The 13,152-nt window shown below is 35.1% G+C and overlaps 1 protein-coding gene across 2 annotated transcripts in view; it reads left to right on the top strand.

Moving 5' to 3' along the window:
• The first annotated feature begins 2,779 nt into the window (after nt 1–2,779).
• LOC150095517 (cytochrome P450 3A8-like) overlaps nt 2,780–13,152 on the top strand; it is a 47,157-nt gene continuing 36,784 nt past the window's right edge. For both annotated transcript variants that reach the window (XM_090410799.1, XM_090410798.1), the window contains exons 1-2: nt 2,780–2,858; nt 11,208–11,307. In XM_090410799.1, the coding sequence (XP_090266925.1) occupies nt 2,791–2,858; nt 11,208–11,307 (168 nt within the window). In that variant the 5' untranslated portion in view covers nt 2,780–2,790. The remainder of the gene's footprint in view (nt 2,859–11,207; nt 11,308–13,152) is intronic.

Below are 13,152 nucleotides of genomic sequence, written 5' to 3'. Positions count from 1 at the left end.
ATAATTGAAATGAGCTCCTCGAACATTTTTGAATGCTAACGGAGTGAAGTTCTTTTCTAATATCTTCATTTCGGTAACATGCTTCTAGCGTGAAACCATTTTCTTACATCTCTCATTGTGGTCTTTGATCAAGTATTTTATTTCTAACCCAACTCTCACATTCATAAATTCAAATTGCTTTGAAGACTGTTTTGTACATAGTAAGTTCAGTATTCTGGCCAATTTTTCTTTTATTCCATATAATAATATATAGCTAAAATATTTTGCCTGTTATTGTACCAACTATGGAGTTCTTGTTATAGACCGAGTATAGAACTGATGCTTTCTATGTTCAAATCTATTTTTATAGACTTGAACATAGAAAGAATCAATTCTATAGAGTTTTTCTAATTACTGCTGATTGTAATACCAATTTTTTGCACCTATCACTCCGTTTAGTTTAGCAGTCTTGAAGATTGTGCTGGGTTTATTCAGTGTTATCCTATCATCGCATAAGTTAAGAGCTCAGCTTAACATTTCTCATTTCGATATCAGCCTCAAGGTCTCCTTCTGTCCTATGGAATGCATGTAGATAATGGAATCATATCGATAATCAGAACAAACCCATCTGTCTTGAATTCAGTGTGTTCTTCCCCCAGTTTTTCTTACCACCCATTTTTTTCCTCCAGTATTCTTTCATAAATCTTACTTGAAACATTCAGTAGAGAAAGTTCTCTGTAATTCTCACTGAGTTTACGTCTCTTTTTATAGTTGGGCAAAATGAACCTTACTACAGTCATCTAGAATCCAACCTTTCATTATCTTCTGTTATCTTATTTTTATTTTTTGTTTGTTTATGTTATCTTCAATTTTATATCTCCGTTGCTAACTCCGATTCCTTTTTCAGTACTTTTTCCATTTCCACGTTTTTTTTTTTTCAATAGCCTCCAAAACATTTTGCCATCTTTACTGTCTGTGTGTGTGTGTGTGTGTGTGTGTGTGTGTGTGTGTCGTTTCCAGGATTTTCTGTGACAAATGTTAAGATAATTTACAAAGAACTTATTCTTTCTCCTTTCACTTATTCTGTCAAAAATTTTTAATATTATTTCTCCTATTTCAGGGACATTCTTTAATATCTTGAGCCCATAGTAAAGTACAATATATACTTTCTATCCTTTCCAGCAGCTTTCATATGTTTCTCTGGCTGAATCAATTACTATTTTCTTCGGATCTGCCAATAAGTCTCTTAAGACCAGTCTCCCTGTTCCATTTTTATCCAACAATATGTGTATATTTGATTCTGCAGTTCACATTTAAAGCTTGGATTATATTTTAAAACTTTCGTACATATTTTACTTTAAATATGGTATTCATTTTTATTTTGCTGAAATCGAAGTTGTCATTGTTTCCTGTTATCCTGTACACTCTTACATCCTGACTGCGAATTTATCACTATTAACAACAGCACATGCCTTGTAAATTTATGCATATTTTTATGCGAGAACATGGTATTAGTAATGACTATATACTGTCCTCAACGTACAACCTTGCAATTTTTATAATTATTAGCATTGCTTATTTCTCCAAATTTTTCTCTAACATTTCTAGATATATGGTATTAATCTTCAACAGGAACAAGCTTTTCGTTTATGATTAAGTCAACTGCCCTCTCTAACGGCCCTCCTCTTCTTCATTAGAAGACCCTTCTAGTCGCATCTTCGAATTTCCAATTTTGAAATTTGTCCACATTACATTACTTGAAATTGCTCATCATTCACGTGTTTAATACTACAGCTAAGATTTCCCTCCCGGATCATATAGCAGCATCTCACCTATTTTAGTCTTATTCGTTTAGGCAACGGCGATTATGTCGACACGGTACTTCTCTAATCGTTGTGCTAGTTCCACTTCTTTTCCATTGATACTTTTCACGTTCATAGCGGACACCTTCATTTCTGAGAGGCGGAATTTATTGTATTACCTGATTTGACAGTCTTCGCTCTGGTTTCCCGACAGAGAAACACTGGAAATTTATTTTAACCATGCTTGTTACCTAAGCTTTTACAATTGAGTGATCCCACTAGAACTATTTTAAAGGATAATACTTTTTCTTATGATTTTGATATTTAATTAATTTTCTAAAAATATTACTCATCAGATTTTCTGCTTTACATGCTCAGTTCAATGACCTATCGCTACTAAGTGATTTGATTTTCAAGCAATCCGTTGGAGTTCACTGATAGATCGGATAATTATATCTGTCTTGTGGGTGTGAATAAATTGAGTTAACGAGTTTGTGAGACTGGATAACTCGTCATCATAAAGGCTTCTCTTGTTGTAGGCAGGATCTTTTCAAAGGCTTTCCTTACCAACAGAATTACGTACAGTCTATTTACAGAAGTGAATAATATTTTCTAATATATAACAGGATTATGACCATTTACAGCAATCTAAATCCTATAATGCGATATATAGACTCCATTGCCCCTTAGGACACAGTTATTTTATTTGTTATTAATCACACTTTATTTCCTGTTCCACCGATATTAAATAACGTCACGCATATCCTGATTCAACTCAAGGTTGTTTTCTATGAACATGAAGGATAATACATAAATGAAGCACAGTCGTTCTTTTGGCAGATTAACGAGAAGAGTTGGTGATGAGACTACTGCTTTTTTTTATCGTTTGATGTCACGAGAAGGTTGTTTTCCAGACCTTTGAACTTATCGATATCATTCAAGGATATATGTGAAATGGTATAAAACATATTACGCACAAAATCTCTTATTTCGTCGTGAAACGGTAGCCATGGTGTTGTTTGATCTCGTGAGCCTGTACAGTTTGCTGCTATGTGGGATTACCGCTCTTATAATTTGGTGAGTATTATCCTTTTCCAAGGATTGTCAAAGTGCATTATTGTATTTGCTATATAAATAATACCGTGCATAATTCTAGTAAATACGTAGCATGCAAAATCTCCACAAATGACACCCGCCAACTTTATTTATTTATTTATTGTGGTAATCGGTACAGTTAATTACATACCCAAAACGGGACATCAAAAGAGTAATTTTCTTTATCTTTCTACTGCAAAATTTACAGTAAAAACCTTACTCCGAGTGGAAGCTTTGTGTTCAGATCAACAATTTAAAAGTTCAGATCAACATTCTGAACCTTTTAAAGTATTTCTGGAAACTTCTAGTTCAGGGACTAAGAACTGTATAATTAAGCTATTTTAGTGACGTTTTTTTTCTCTTCAGTTTGATTAAAATGGTCGAGAGATATCCCCATGAACTGTATTGCATTAACGAATAAGGAATTAATCTACTTTCATGAGCAATAACATACTGCCGTTCTGTTTATAAAGCGAGATTCAAGTCAACAATGTTTTGGTAACATAATCGAAAGGCAATTCCTTGCATTAACTCTGATGTGGTCATTGCAGATTTGGATTAACCTTCATTGATGTCAGAGCTGTTTTGCACCACTTCAGAGTTTCGAAGAAAAATTACTAACTTGTTTATGGGAGAGTTAAGCAAGATAACACAATGCTTTAAATCACTAACCAAAAAGAAAATACTTGGAACTTTGAACAGTGAATCCAGCGTCATGATATAAAATTAATATACCATCGTATATGATATGATAAGAACAGCAGTACATATTGCTAAAGAACTTCGTTTTCACGATAGTTCTCTTCTAAAATAATCGACGAATCCATTAACATATAGTGACGGCTATAGCTGAAAGTTTCCAGTCTTATTACCGGAATCAATTTAAATTCTTCTATAGGGAATCATCTGGCTTTTATCGCTCATTTCTGGACAACAGAGTATCTTGTTTCTTCTCTGATCGTTTGCTGTATATGAGGATGGATGGTTACTCGAATTTCCTTACCATGCTGAAGTGCTTCAAGGTTTTAACCCGGCGTAGGTTAGCGAAGTCCTGCGAAAACTTAAAATGCTTAGAACGTTATGTAGAAAAAGCAATTTATCAAGTGATCATGATTCTGGAATAGGAAACGGAAAAAAATATAAGAAGAACACTGTATTTTTAAAAAATACATACAACTTTTCAAGAAAGTGACGAAAGAAAAAAAAAAAACGGAAACTGTTTCATTGCAAGTTTCCAGATCAGCTGTATCAAAAACTTATTGATCACAAATGAAAACACACAACGATCAAATGATAAGTGAAATGAGAAAATTCGAAAGCACCCCCTGTTAATATCAAGAATGGAAAGTTTAGGAATGAAGAGGGACTGTTTAGGAAGAGTTTGGGAATCAAGAAAGACTTCAAGGATAATATTACAATATCAAAACTCAATAATACAGCAGATAAAGTGAAAAATAGGAGAACGGGAGAGTGTGGGAACAATATGACTTAAGTTGAAGCAAATGGGAATGGATATGAGGTTGGTGGTTGATAGACAGACATCGAAGGGTGGTGAGTGGAATTAGGGAAATGAGTGACTAGTGGAGTGCCCTAGGGATCTGTACTAGGACCACTACTCTTTTATTGCTACTTTAATGACATAGCGGAAGATTTGAAGGGGGATATTCAGTTCTTCGCTGATGATGCCCCCCCCCTCTAAAAAAAAGAAATTCTTTAGCACCCCTCCGTAGCATGGCTGTAAGGACATCGCGCCATTTGCCGTTCGGTTGGAAAGACTGTGACCGAATCCCTCTAGGATAGGAAGAATTTTAAAAAGGCTTTTTAGTGAGCCAGCTTCATACGAAGCTCGCAAGATATTTCCTTTCGGTAAATGTGTTTCTCATCTTTCTACAGACAAATAATTCACTGATATCTTAGCCTTAGCTGATTTACCTATAATTCCAAGCAACACAACACAGTTCCTAAATGCTTATATATATAATGACAAACGTCTGAGAATATCCGAATCCATTATGAGTACAAATAAACTCATCAACATTATTGACAGTAGTTTGTATTTCATTCCGGGGGACCTTGTGATTTACAAACCAACAGAACTGCAATAGATTATCTGGAAACTCTCTAAATATGTGGATCTTTATACAATTTTCACGTGAAACGAAAACAGCTGACTAAATTTGAATCCTTCTTATCTCATGTCATCTTGTCTTCCCTTACGTGGAAGATTTAATGTCCTCTCATCATCAAATAAAGCCGCTTAATGCTCTGATGGAACTAACAATTCTATATGCATAATGCCGATAACCTATGGTAAAGATGAAGAATCCAAATGCCACCCCTCTTCCCCACAAGGATAATTGCATGTGTTTTATAGCTGGTTTGTTTGTATTTCTGGAAGGAAAAAAACCTGAATTTCTTGGAGAAGAAAATATTCCTCCTCCATATTACAATGGCTGATTCACCTTCAGCTGAAAAGTCCTCATAAAGGTTCTTCGCTTCATATACGAGATTCAACCTCGTCTTCAAAACCAAAGGACTTTTGTGATCCTGAGTAAACTGTGGAGGATAATTTTAATCCTTCTGAAACCCCCCCCCCCCAAAAAAAAGAATCACGCTTTGCTGATTTCGCATTTGATTCCGTTTATTACTCATGCAAGAAGAAATCTTCCTTCTTCTAGTGAGTAGATGTCAAATTCCTCTGGAATAAACATACAACACCCAGAAGCCACTGAAGCACTATCTATACGGAATACACAATCACTGAGTCTTCAATTCCTTTATCACGAGTTTTAATATCTGTGTGCCTGTCATTTTTGGATATCTTTTCATCCCTATTTTTCCTCTTTAAGCAATGTTACTTACAGTTCGTTTAGGATGCTGTAATCGTGAACGAATAGAATAATGACCAATCTATCACGTCGATGAAATCTAAGTACCATCATATCCGATTACTGTAAGACGGAGCAACTTATATTTCTTTACTATTTCATCTATATAGATATTAAGTAAGAGTTGTGACATTAGGAATCCTTAATGATGACCTCTGTTTATTGATTTCCATTGATTCTACAGCTATTTGGTGTTTTGATACATGTTAGTTAGTGCAGCAAGCAGCTGATTTGTAATGTTTAGATTCTTGAGTACGGTCCACAGTTTGTTCCTTAAGACGCTGTCAAAGGTTATTGGTAGTCGACAAATGCAGTGTGTGTTTCTATGTTGAATTTGTAATGTTTCTTCATTAAGATTTTCAATGTAAAATCTGGATCAAAGCACGATCATCATTTTCTGAAGCCAGTTTGTTCTTCTCAAAGTTTATTTCCTACACATTATTTAAGTTTTCAAGTTAATATTCGTGCATATTATAACCAGTACTGTGCCCTATCATAGTAATATAAACTGTTAAATAAAATATTCGAAACGGGGTAAATACCTGAAACTCTAAAGAATACTGGATATTATTTCTGGGAAAACTCCCATGTTACTCCTCTTAACAAACCATTATATTTACGGCTATTTTGCCTGCTTCTGTTTAAGAGTGCCCCAGTTTAAATGTCATTGGCTTTTTTACTCACGGATTTTTAGGGCATTGTAGATGTATATTTACCAATAAATATATGTAGCATAAAGGAAGAGAAATTTACACATACCTTTTTCTGGGTGTTGTGGCTTTTCTTCTTTCTGCGATGTCCAAACTACTGTGTGTGTGTGGGGGGTAGGCAATGTGGGAGAATTAAAATAGAGATGGAAAAAACAGAACTTATGAAAGTTCTGGGGACGTCCACGTTGGTGTATAGAATATCGGAAACAACAGCCATAAAATGTGACGCGAACTCTATCAACGTCCACAGGCCCTACATAATCTCCGAGGTTTGGAAGTTTCACAACATAAAATTGAGGTCACAACCCCGACCAATAGGCGATAACATAAACACTTCAAAAGTAGAAGCACCTACCCGACTTGACATAGCATCCACTTCCTCCTTGTGTTCAAACCACGACCAAGCATAATCGAAACGGACCGCACCCCCTTTTCCTCCCCTCTAAAAATTAGTTGCTGTTTTCAACTCCTTTCACCCTTTCCCACCCTATATAAATATAAAAACCGTTCCGCCCAATCCCTAATAATATAATATATACGAAGGGTTCAGGGGAAAAACAACTTCAGTCCAATTTTTGTGAATTCAACCTAATGCTGCCATCTGTTGGGGATTAAAGGAAGGTTTCATCTCATAAATACGACTTTCTGCATAAACAACCCCTCAGTCCAGACAAATGAACGGAGAATATTTCTTAAACTTGGGAAGAACACCCTCAGTCCGAGCGGTTATATGGAAAAACAACTTCGGTCCAATCACATCAACTATTATCACTATTGCATCAGCCATTATTTTGTTATCAGCGGTTTGTTGAATCACTATTAGTTTTGATTATAGTTTTACTGTTTTGGTTTTAGGAGTATTTTAATTGTTTTTTAATAATAAAAAGTAGTGTGAAAATGATAAGTGATTATTCTAATAGTTCTAATGAAAGTGAAGCCGATACTAAAGAAAAACTCACAAAGAAACGAAAAAAAAAAAAAGACAGGTAGGACTCGAGATGTAATGAAAAATTCTTCGCGCAACAACGCACGAAGTTGGTCCTGACTGTTTATGCAAAAGGTATCGTTGTTTGGAAACTATTCCTGATGCCGAACGAAAAAGAATTATTCGTGATTTTAACTTATTAGGGAACTATAATGACCAAAACTCTTATTTAAGTGGACAATTACAATCCTTCCCGTAATGAGAAATCGTCCTTGAAAAGGCGTTGATGCGAGGGTGAACACGGCTTCATTTGCTTTTCGTGTCAGAGTACTGCAAGGTGGCGATGAGGGGAACAGCGAAGATATCAGAATTTGCCGTAAAGCATTTATGCATTTATTTCTTTGCATGGTATATCTGAAGAACGAGTGAAAAGGATTAAAAACTGTTTGAGAAATACTGGTCAGTCATCTAAAGATGGGCGTGGTAAACACCTAAACAGACCCCACAAAATTTCAGAAGAGACTAAGAACAAAGTTAACAGTTTTATTAAAAGTCTGAAGAGACGAAAACGAAAGTTCATTTAACGTACATACAAAATAACCCAGAAAATAAAGTATCTTATGAAACATTCCGAGGAATTTTTTAAAATAACTTTAAGATCTCTTTTGGTTATCCTAGAAAGGATACATATAGCAGATGTGACCTCTTAAAAGGGGGAAATTTCCGTTTTGGAAGAAAAAAATAAATCTTGTGCTGATTTAGATGCTTTGAAAGAAATCACAAATCAGAAAAAGCAACAAGACACACAGTATAAGGTACATTTGACAAAAGCAAAACGTTTTTATTCCTTAAAGAGGCTTTATCGCAAACGTTCACTTAAAAATTCAGCTCTCGAAGCTGTCGCGATGGATTTTCAAAAAAATTTGCCTGGTCCAAATATTACAACTAACGATGTATACTACAAACGTCAACTTAACTTCATAAGCTTTAACATCCATATTCTTTCAAATTTACGATCTGCATTTTATACTTACGATGAGACAGTCGCAAAGAAAGGAGCGGATGATGTTTGTTCAATGTTATTCCATTTCGTGTACAACATTTTGCCCTTAGATGTTAAAGAACTTGTACCCTTTTGTGACTCATGTGCTGGTCAAAATAAAACTTTTACTGTTTTCCGAATGCTTCACTTTTTAGTAACAAAAAAAGAAAGATTTGATGTTGTAAAGATGATATTTCCTATTAGAGGGCATTCTTACTTAGAATGTGATAAAATATATGGGGTAGTTAAACCAAAAATCTTACGCTGAAACTCCGGACCACTGGAGAGAAGTTTTACGTATCAGTCGAGATAAACCTATACCTTTTGAAGTGATTGACCGGAAAGGATTTTGATTTCCAAAATTGGACAGATCATTTTATCGCCTTTGTATAAAGCGAAATGCCCTTTTCCCACGAGACCAATTCGTATGCTGCAAATTTTAAAGGACAAAAAACCTACAGCGATATTTTACAAGTTGGCTTATTCCGGGGCGTATGAAAGTGCATCTATTGTAAAGAACACTATAAAGAATCAGAAGAATAAAAAAATAAATAACAGAGAAACTGCGCTACAAAGTTTATACACTGCCAAAGTACCCATAAAGTTAGCGAAGTATAACGACCTACTCCACCTGTCTCAATTTTTAGAGCGGCCAAATTCAAAAAAATTTTACGAAGACTTGCTGTATAATGGTAATCCAGAGGGTGGCGATGACGACAACGTTAATGACCATCCAATAGATGATTGAAATAAATGATTATTTTAAAACTACAATATTTGAACTACTTAATTTTTTATTACTTTTATTTTTTATTACTTACTTAATAAAGAAGCACTTGCCAACCTAATAATTCCCTTAGTACCTATTATCTTTAAAACAAGGGATGCGAACTGATCATTATTTATAAATTAAAAAATTAATTAATTAAAAAATCAGATATTACAATCCGATTAATAAAAAAATGTGCATAACAACCAATTTTTTTTATATAGGCACCAACTTAGCCGGAATTTATGTGGGAAAAACGCCATTCCACAAAAAGGCCATTATTTGCCATTTGTTTTTTTAATTTTTAAGTACTATTTAAATTAATTATGCTTAATATACATGAATGCACCATATCTATTATTTTTTTTTATTTCGTTATGCTATGTTTACTTGCATTTTGACAAGAAGGAAAATTTAATTACGTTTTATTCGGAAGTCAATATCGTGGACTGAAGTTTTTTTCCCCCCCTGCACCCTTCATATGTATATATATATTATTCAAAAAACTCGGGTTTTTTCCATCTCTATTTTAATTCTCCCACATTGCCTACCCCCCCCCCCCCCACACACAGTAGTTTGGACATCGCAGAAAGAAGAAACGTCCCAACACCCAGAAAAAGGTATGTGTAAATTTCTCTTCCTTATGCTACATATATTTATTGGTAAATATACATCTACAATGCCCTAAAAATCCGTGAGTAAAAAAGCCAATGACATTTAAACAGGGGCACTCCTAAACAGAAGCAGGCAAAATAGCCGTAAATATAATAATAATAACTAAAGAATACGTTCATCATTCCCATACCTGAACACCGAAAAAGAAGCTTTATAAGTTCATTTGATACAATATTCTATCAAATGCAAATACATTTGATAGAATATTGCATAGAAAACTATTACTTAAGTTGAAGCAAATGGGAATGGATATGAGGTTGGTAGCTGATAGACAGACATCGAAGGGTGGTGAGTGGAATGAGGGTAATGAGTGACTAGTGGAGTGCCCTAAAGATCTGCACTAGGACCACTACTCTTTTATTTGTACCTTAATGACATAGCGGAAGATTTGAAGGGGGGATATTCAGTTCTTCGCTGATGATGCCAAACTGGGGAGGGTAATAGTTGATGATGTAGATGTCTTATAGGAGGATTTAAATAAATGGGCAGTGTGGGCAAAGGACATTTAATTCCTCAATTCTGTGTTGTAAAATTTAAGCTAATAATACACTTCGGTACGAAACGATTACATATCATATGGTAATAGGTTTTTTTTCAGGAAATTGATGAGGTTCGGGATCTGAGGAGTGATGGTGGATAGGGATTACAAATTCAGAGGATATATTGCAAGAGTTCGCAAGATAGCAGAAAGGATTACTTCGATGTTCAAGAACAGATTGGCAAGTAAAGATAGGGAGGTTATTATTCCAATAATAACCTCCCTGTGCACAGATAATACTGTGCACAGATGTACTCATTTGTATTTCTAAGAGATCAAAAGGCGATGGAGAAGCTTCAGACGAGTGACTAGGCTGCTGTGGAATATTCCATCATTCCCAGACTCATATGGAATATTCCACAGGTTCGTGGAATATTCCATATGAGTCTGGGAATGATGAGCGGAATGTTCCCTATGAGGATAGATTGATGTTGAGTGGGTTGCAGAGTTTAGCTAACAGTTAAAGGAGAGGGAATATGATAGAAACTTATAAGTTACTAAAGAGACTCTACAAGACTGACAAAAGAAATTTTTCAATAGATAGGAGTAGGGGAAAAAACAAGGGGTAGAACTTGGAAATTATATAAGAGTGTGATCAGTAAGGGTGTGCGTACTAGGTTGTTTACTTGGAGAGTAGTGAATGAGTGGAATGAATTGCCGGAGGTAGTTGTGAGCACCCAACAGTGGATTGGTTTAAAGAGATGTATAATAGGTATGTGCGCACACACACACACACACATATATATATATATATATATTTTATTTTATTTTTTCTAACTTTCAGGTGGTACTTTACCAGGGAAAATGACTACTGGAAGAAAAGAGGAGTCCCGTATGTGAAGTCCTATCCACTAGTTGGATCTCTTATGAGCTTGGTCACAGGGGTAATCACGTTACTTGAGTATCTGAATGCATAATTATTAGCTGTTTTGAATACTTTATATATATTAAAATATTGAAATTTCCACTAGTACATATAATGATATTCATTTATTTAGTATTTTCCCTATATTATTAATAGATTAATTAATTAATCAATTCTATTAATATGCTATATATATTAATTTTAATATATTAATTAATTTTATGCAAAATATATTAATTAATATATTAAGCATAAAATTATTAATAAACATATTAAGCAAATACATTAAAACATATTAAGTGAAACATATCCTATATTGTAGACAGTAATGCTCAATTGCATAGTAACTTTTTCAAAGTAAAATATGTGATTATCGGAACGAGCGTTAGAGGATCTCACGCCGAGAAGTTGCAATGGTGCCAAAGATGCAAGCGATGGTAGAATGAATATCTTCTGTTATGCAAATACACAGTGACTTGTTTACGCAATGGTATATTAATAAATTTATAGCTTAAATCGGTGTTTCTTGAACTTTTTTTTACTGAGGACTGCTTGAACTCATCATCAAGGTAATCCCAATACCCCACCGATAGTAATTAGCATAACATACAAAACCTGAATATTTTTCAAAAGAAAATTAATATTAAATTGTAAAGTAAGTTGCGCAAAATAACTTTTGTGTAGCTCAGTGGAAGTGAACTCTGACCAGAGCAGACGTGTTTTTGTGTGCTCCTTAGTGTTCGAGCGTAAGAGGATTAGTGCTGCTAAGCCTTACCAGTGCGGGCACGCTGCCCTTAACGTACCGTCTGCTTTCATACAGTATGTCGTCGATCGCGGAAAAATCTTCACTTGCTAATACAAGCTCACCTATTAAGGCTACTAGCTTTCAACAACTACCGGAAGGAAATGTTTCATCTGGCAATACCTCTTCACGTACCAAGGCTACTGGATCTCGGAAGGATACATCCCCAGTCTCTACAGTAACAAATCTACATAACACAATGGAACAGGCATCAGCGACCGTCTTTCAGTCACCTGCTGCCAGTACAACGAAGGATTTCAATTCAGATGTTCTCTCATCGTTGAATCTCCCAGATGAAGTAGATTGGAGCAAGGCCTGCATCCTAAAGTGTGATCCTTCTGGCGCCCCGTATACAGAACTGGATATCATTGAAAGTTTGAAAGGCAAGGTAAGAGGTTCCGATGTATGGCACCTTGGCTCCTTAAAGTTCAGTTATGTTTTCATAATTTCATTTAAACATGTTTCTTTGAAAGAAAAAATTGCTAAATTAAAATCGCTTAATGTTAATAACCATACATGTGAAATTATCCCCATTGTGAGATCTAGAAAATTAGATATTTTAGTTCATTGGTTGTCTCCCCAAATATCTAATAGATTAGTTGGCATGCACTTTGAATCATTTGGTAAAATAGAATGTATTGAAAATGTATCCAATATAAAAGATAAAGAATGGGCGCATGTATTATCCAACAAAAAAAGATTGACTATTACATTGAATGACGATGCCAGAATAGAAAATATCCCGTACATTATAAAAGTTTCTAAAATGCCAGGCTTAGTAATCATTCCAGGAAGACCTCCTGTATGCTTCAGATGCAGGAAGGTAGGTCATCTAAGAAGAGAATATACAGCATCTAAATGTGAGCGATGCAAGATAATCGGACACGATATTAAACAATGTCCAGGGCAGACATATGCCTCCATGTTGGCTGCGCGCCCTTCGGGCAGTCAACCGAACACATGCGATGAGCTTGAAAAAGCAGAAGACTTCCAGGAAATAACCTCAAGTATTGCATTTGAGGCAGATAATCTGGTCAATGAGAGCAGTACCCCAGGGCTTAA

Source organism: Typopeltis vanoorti, chromosome 20, assembly GCF_054136105.1.
Source record: "Typopeltis vanoorti isolate ZY-2024b chromosome 20, IOZ_Tvanoo_1.0, whole genome shotgun sequence".
Lineage (NCBI taxonomy): Eukaryota > Metazoa > Arthropoda > Arachnida > Uropygi > Thelyphonidae > Typopeltis > Typopeltis vanoorti.
This window is presented reverse-complemented; position numbering and strand designations above follow the sequence as displayed.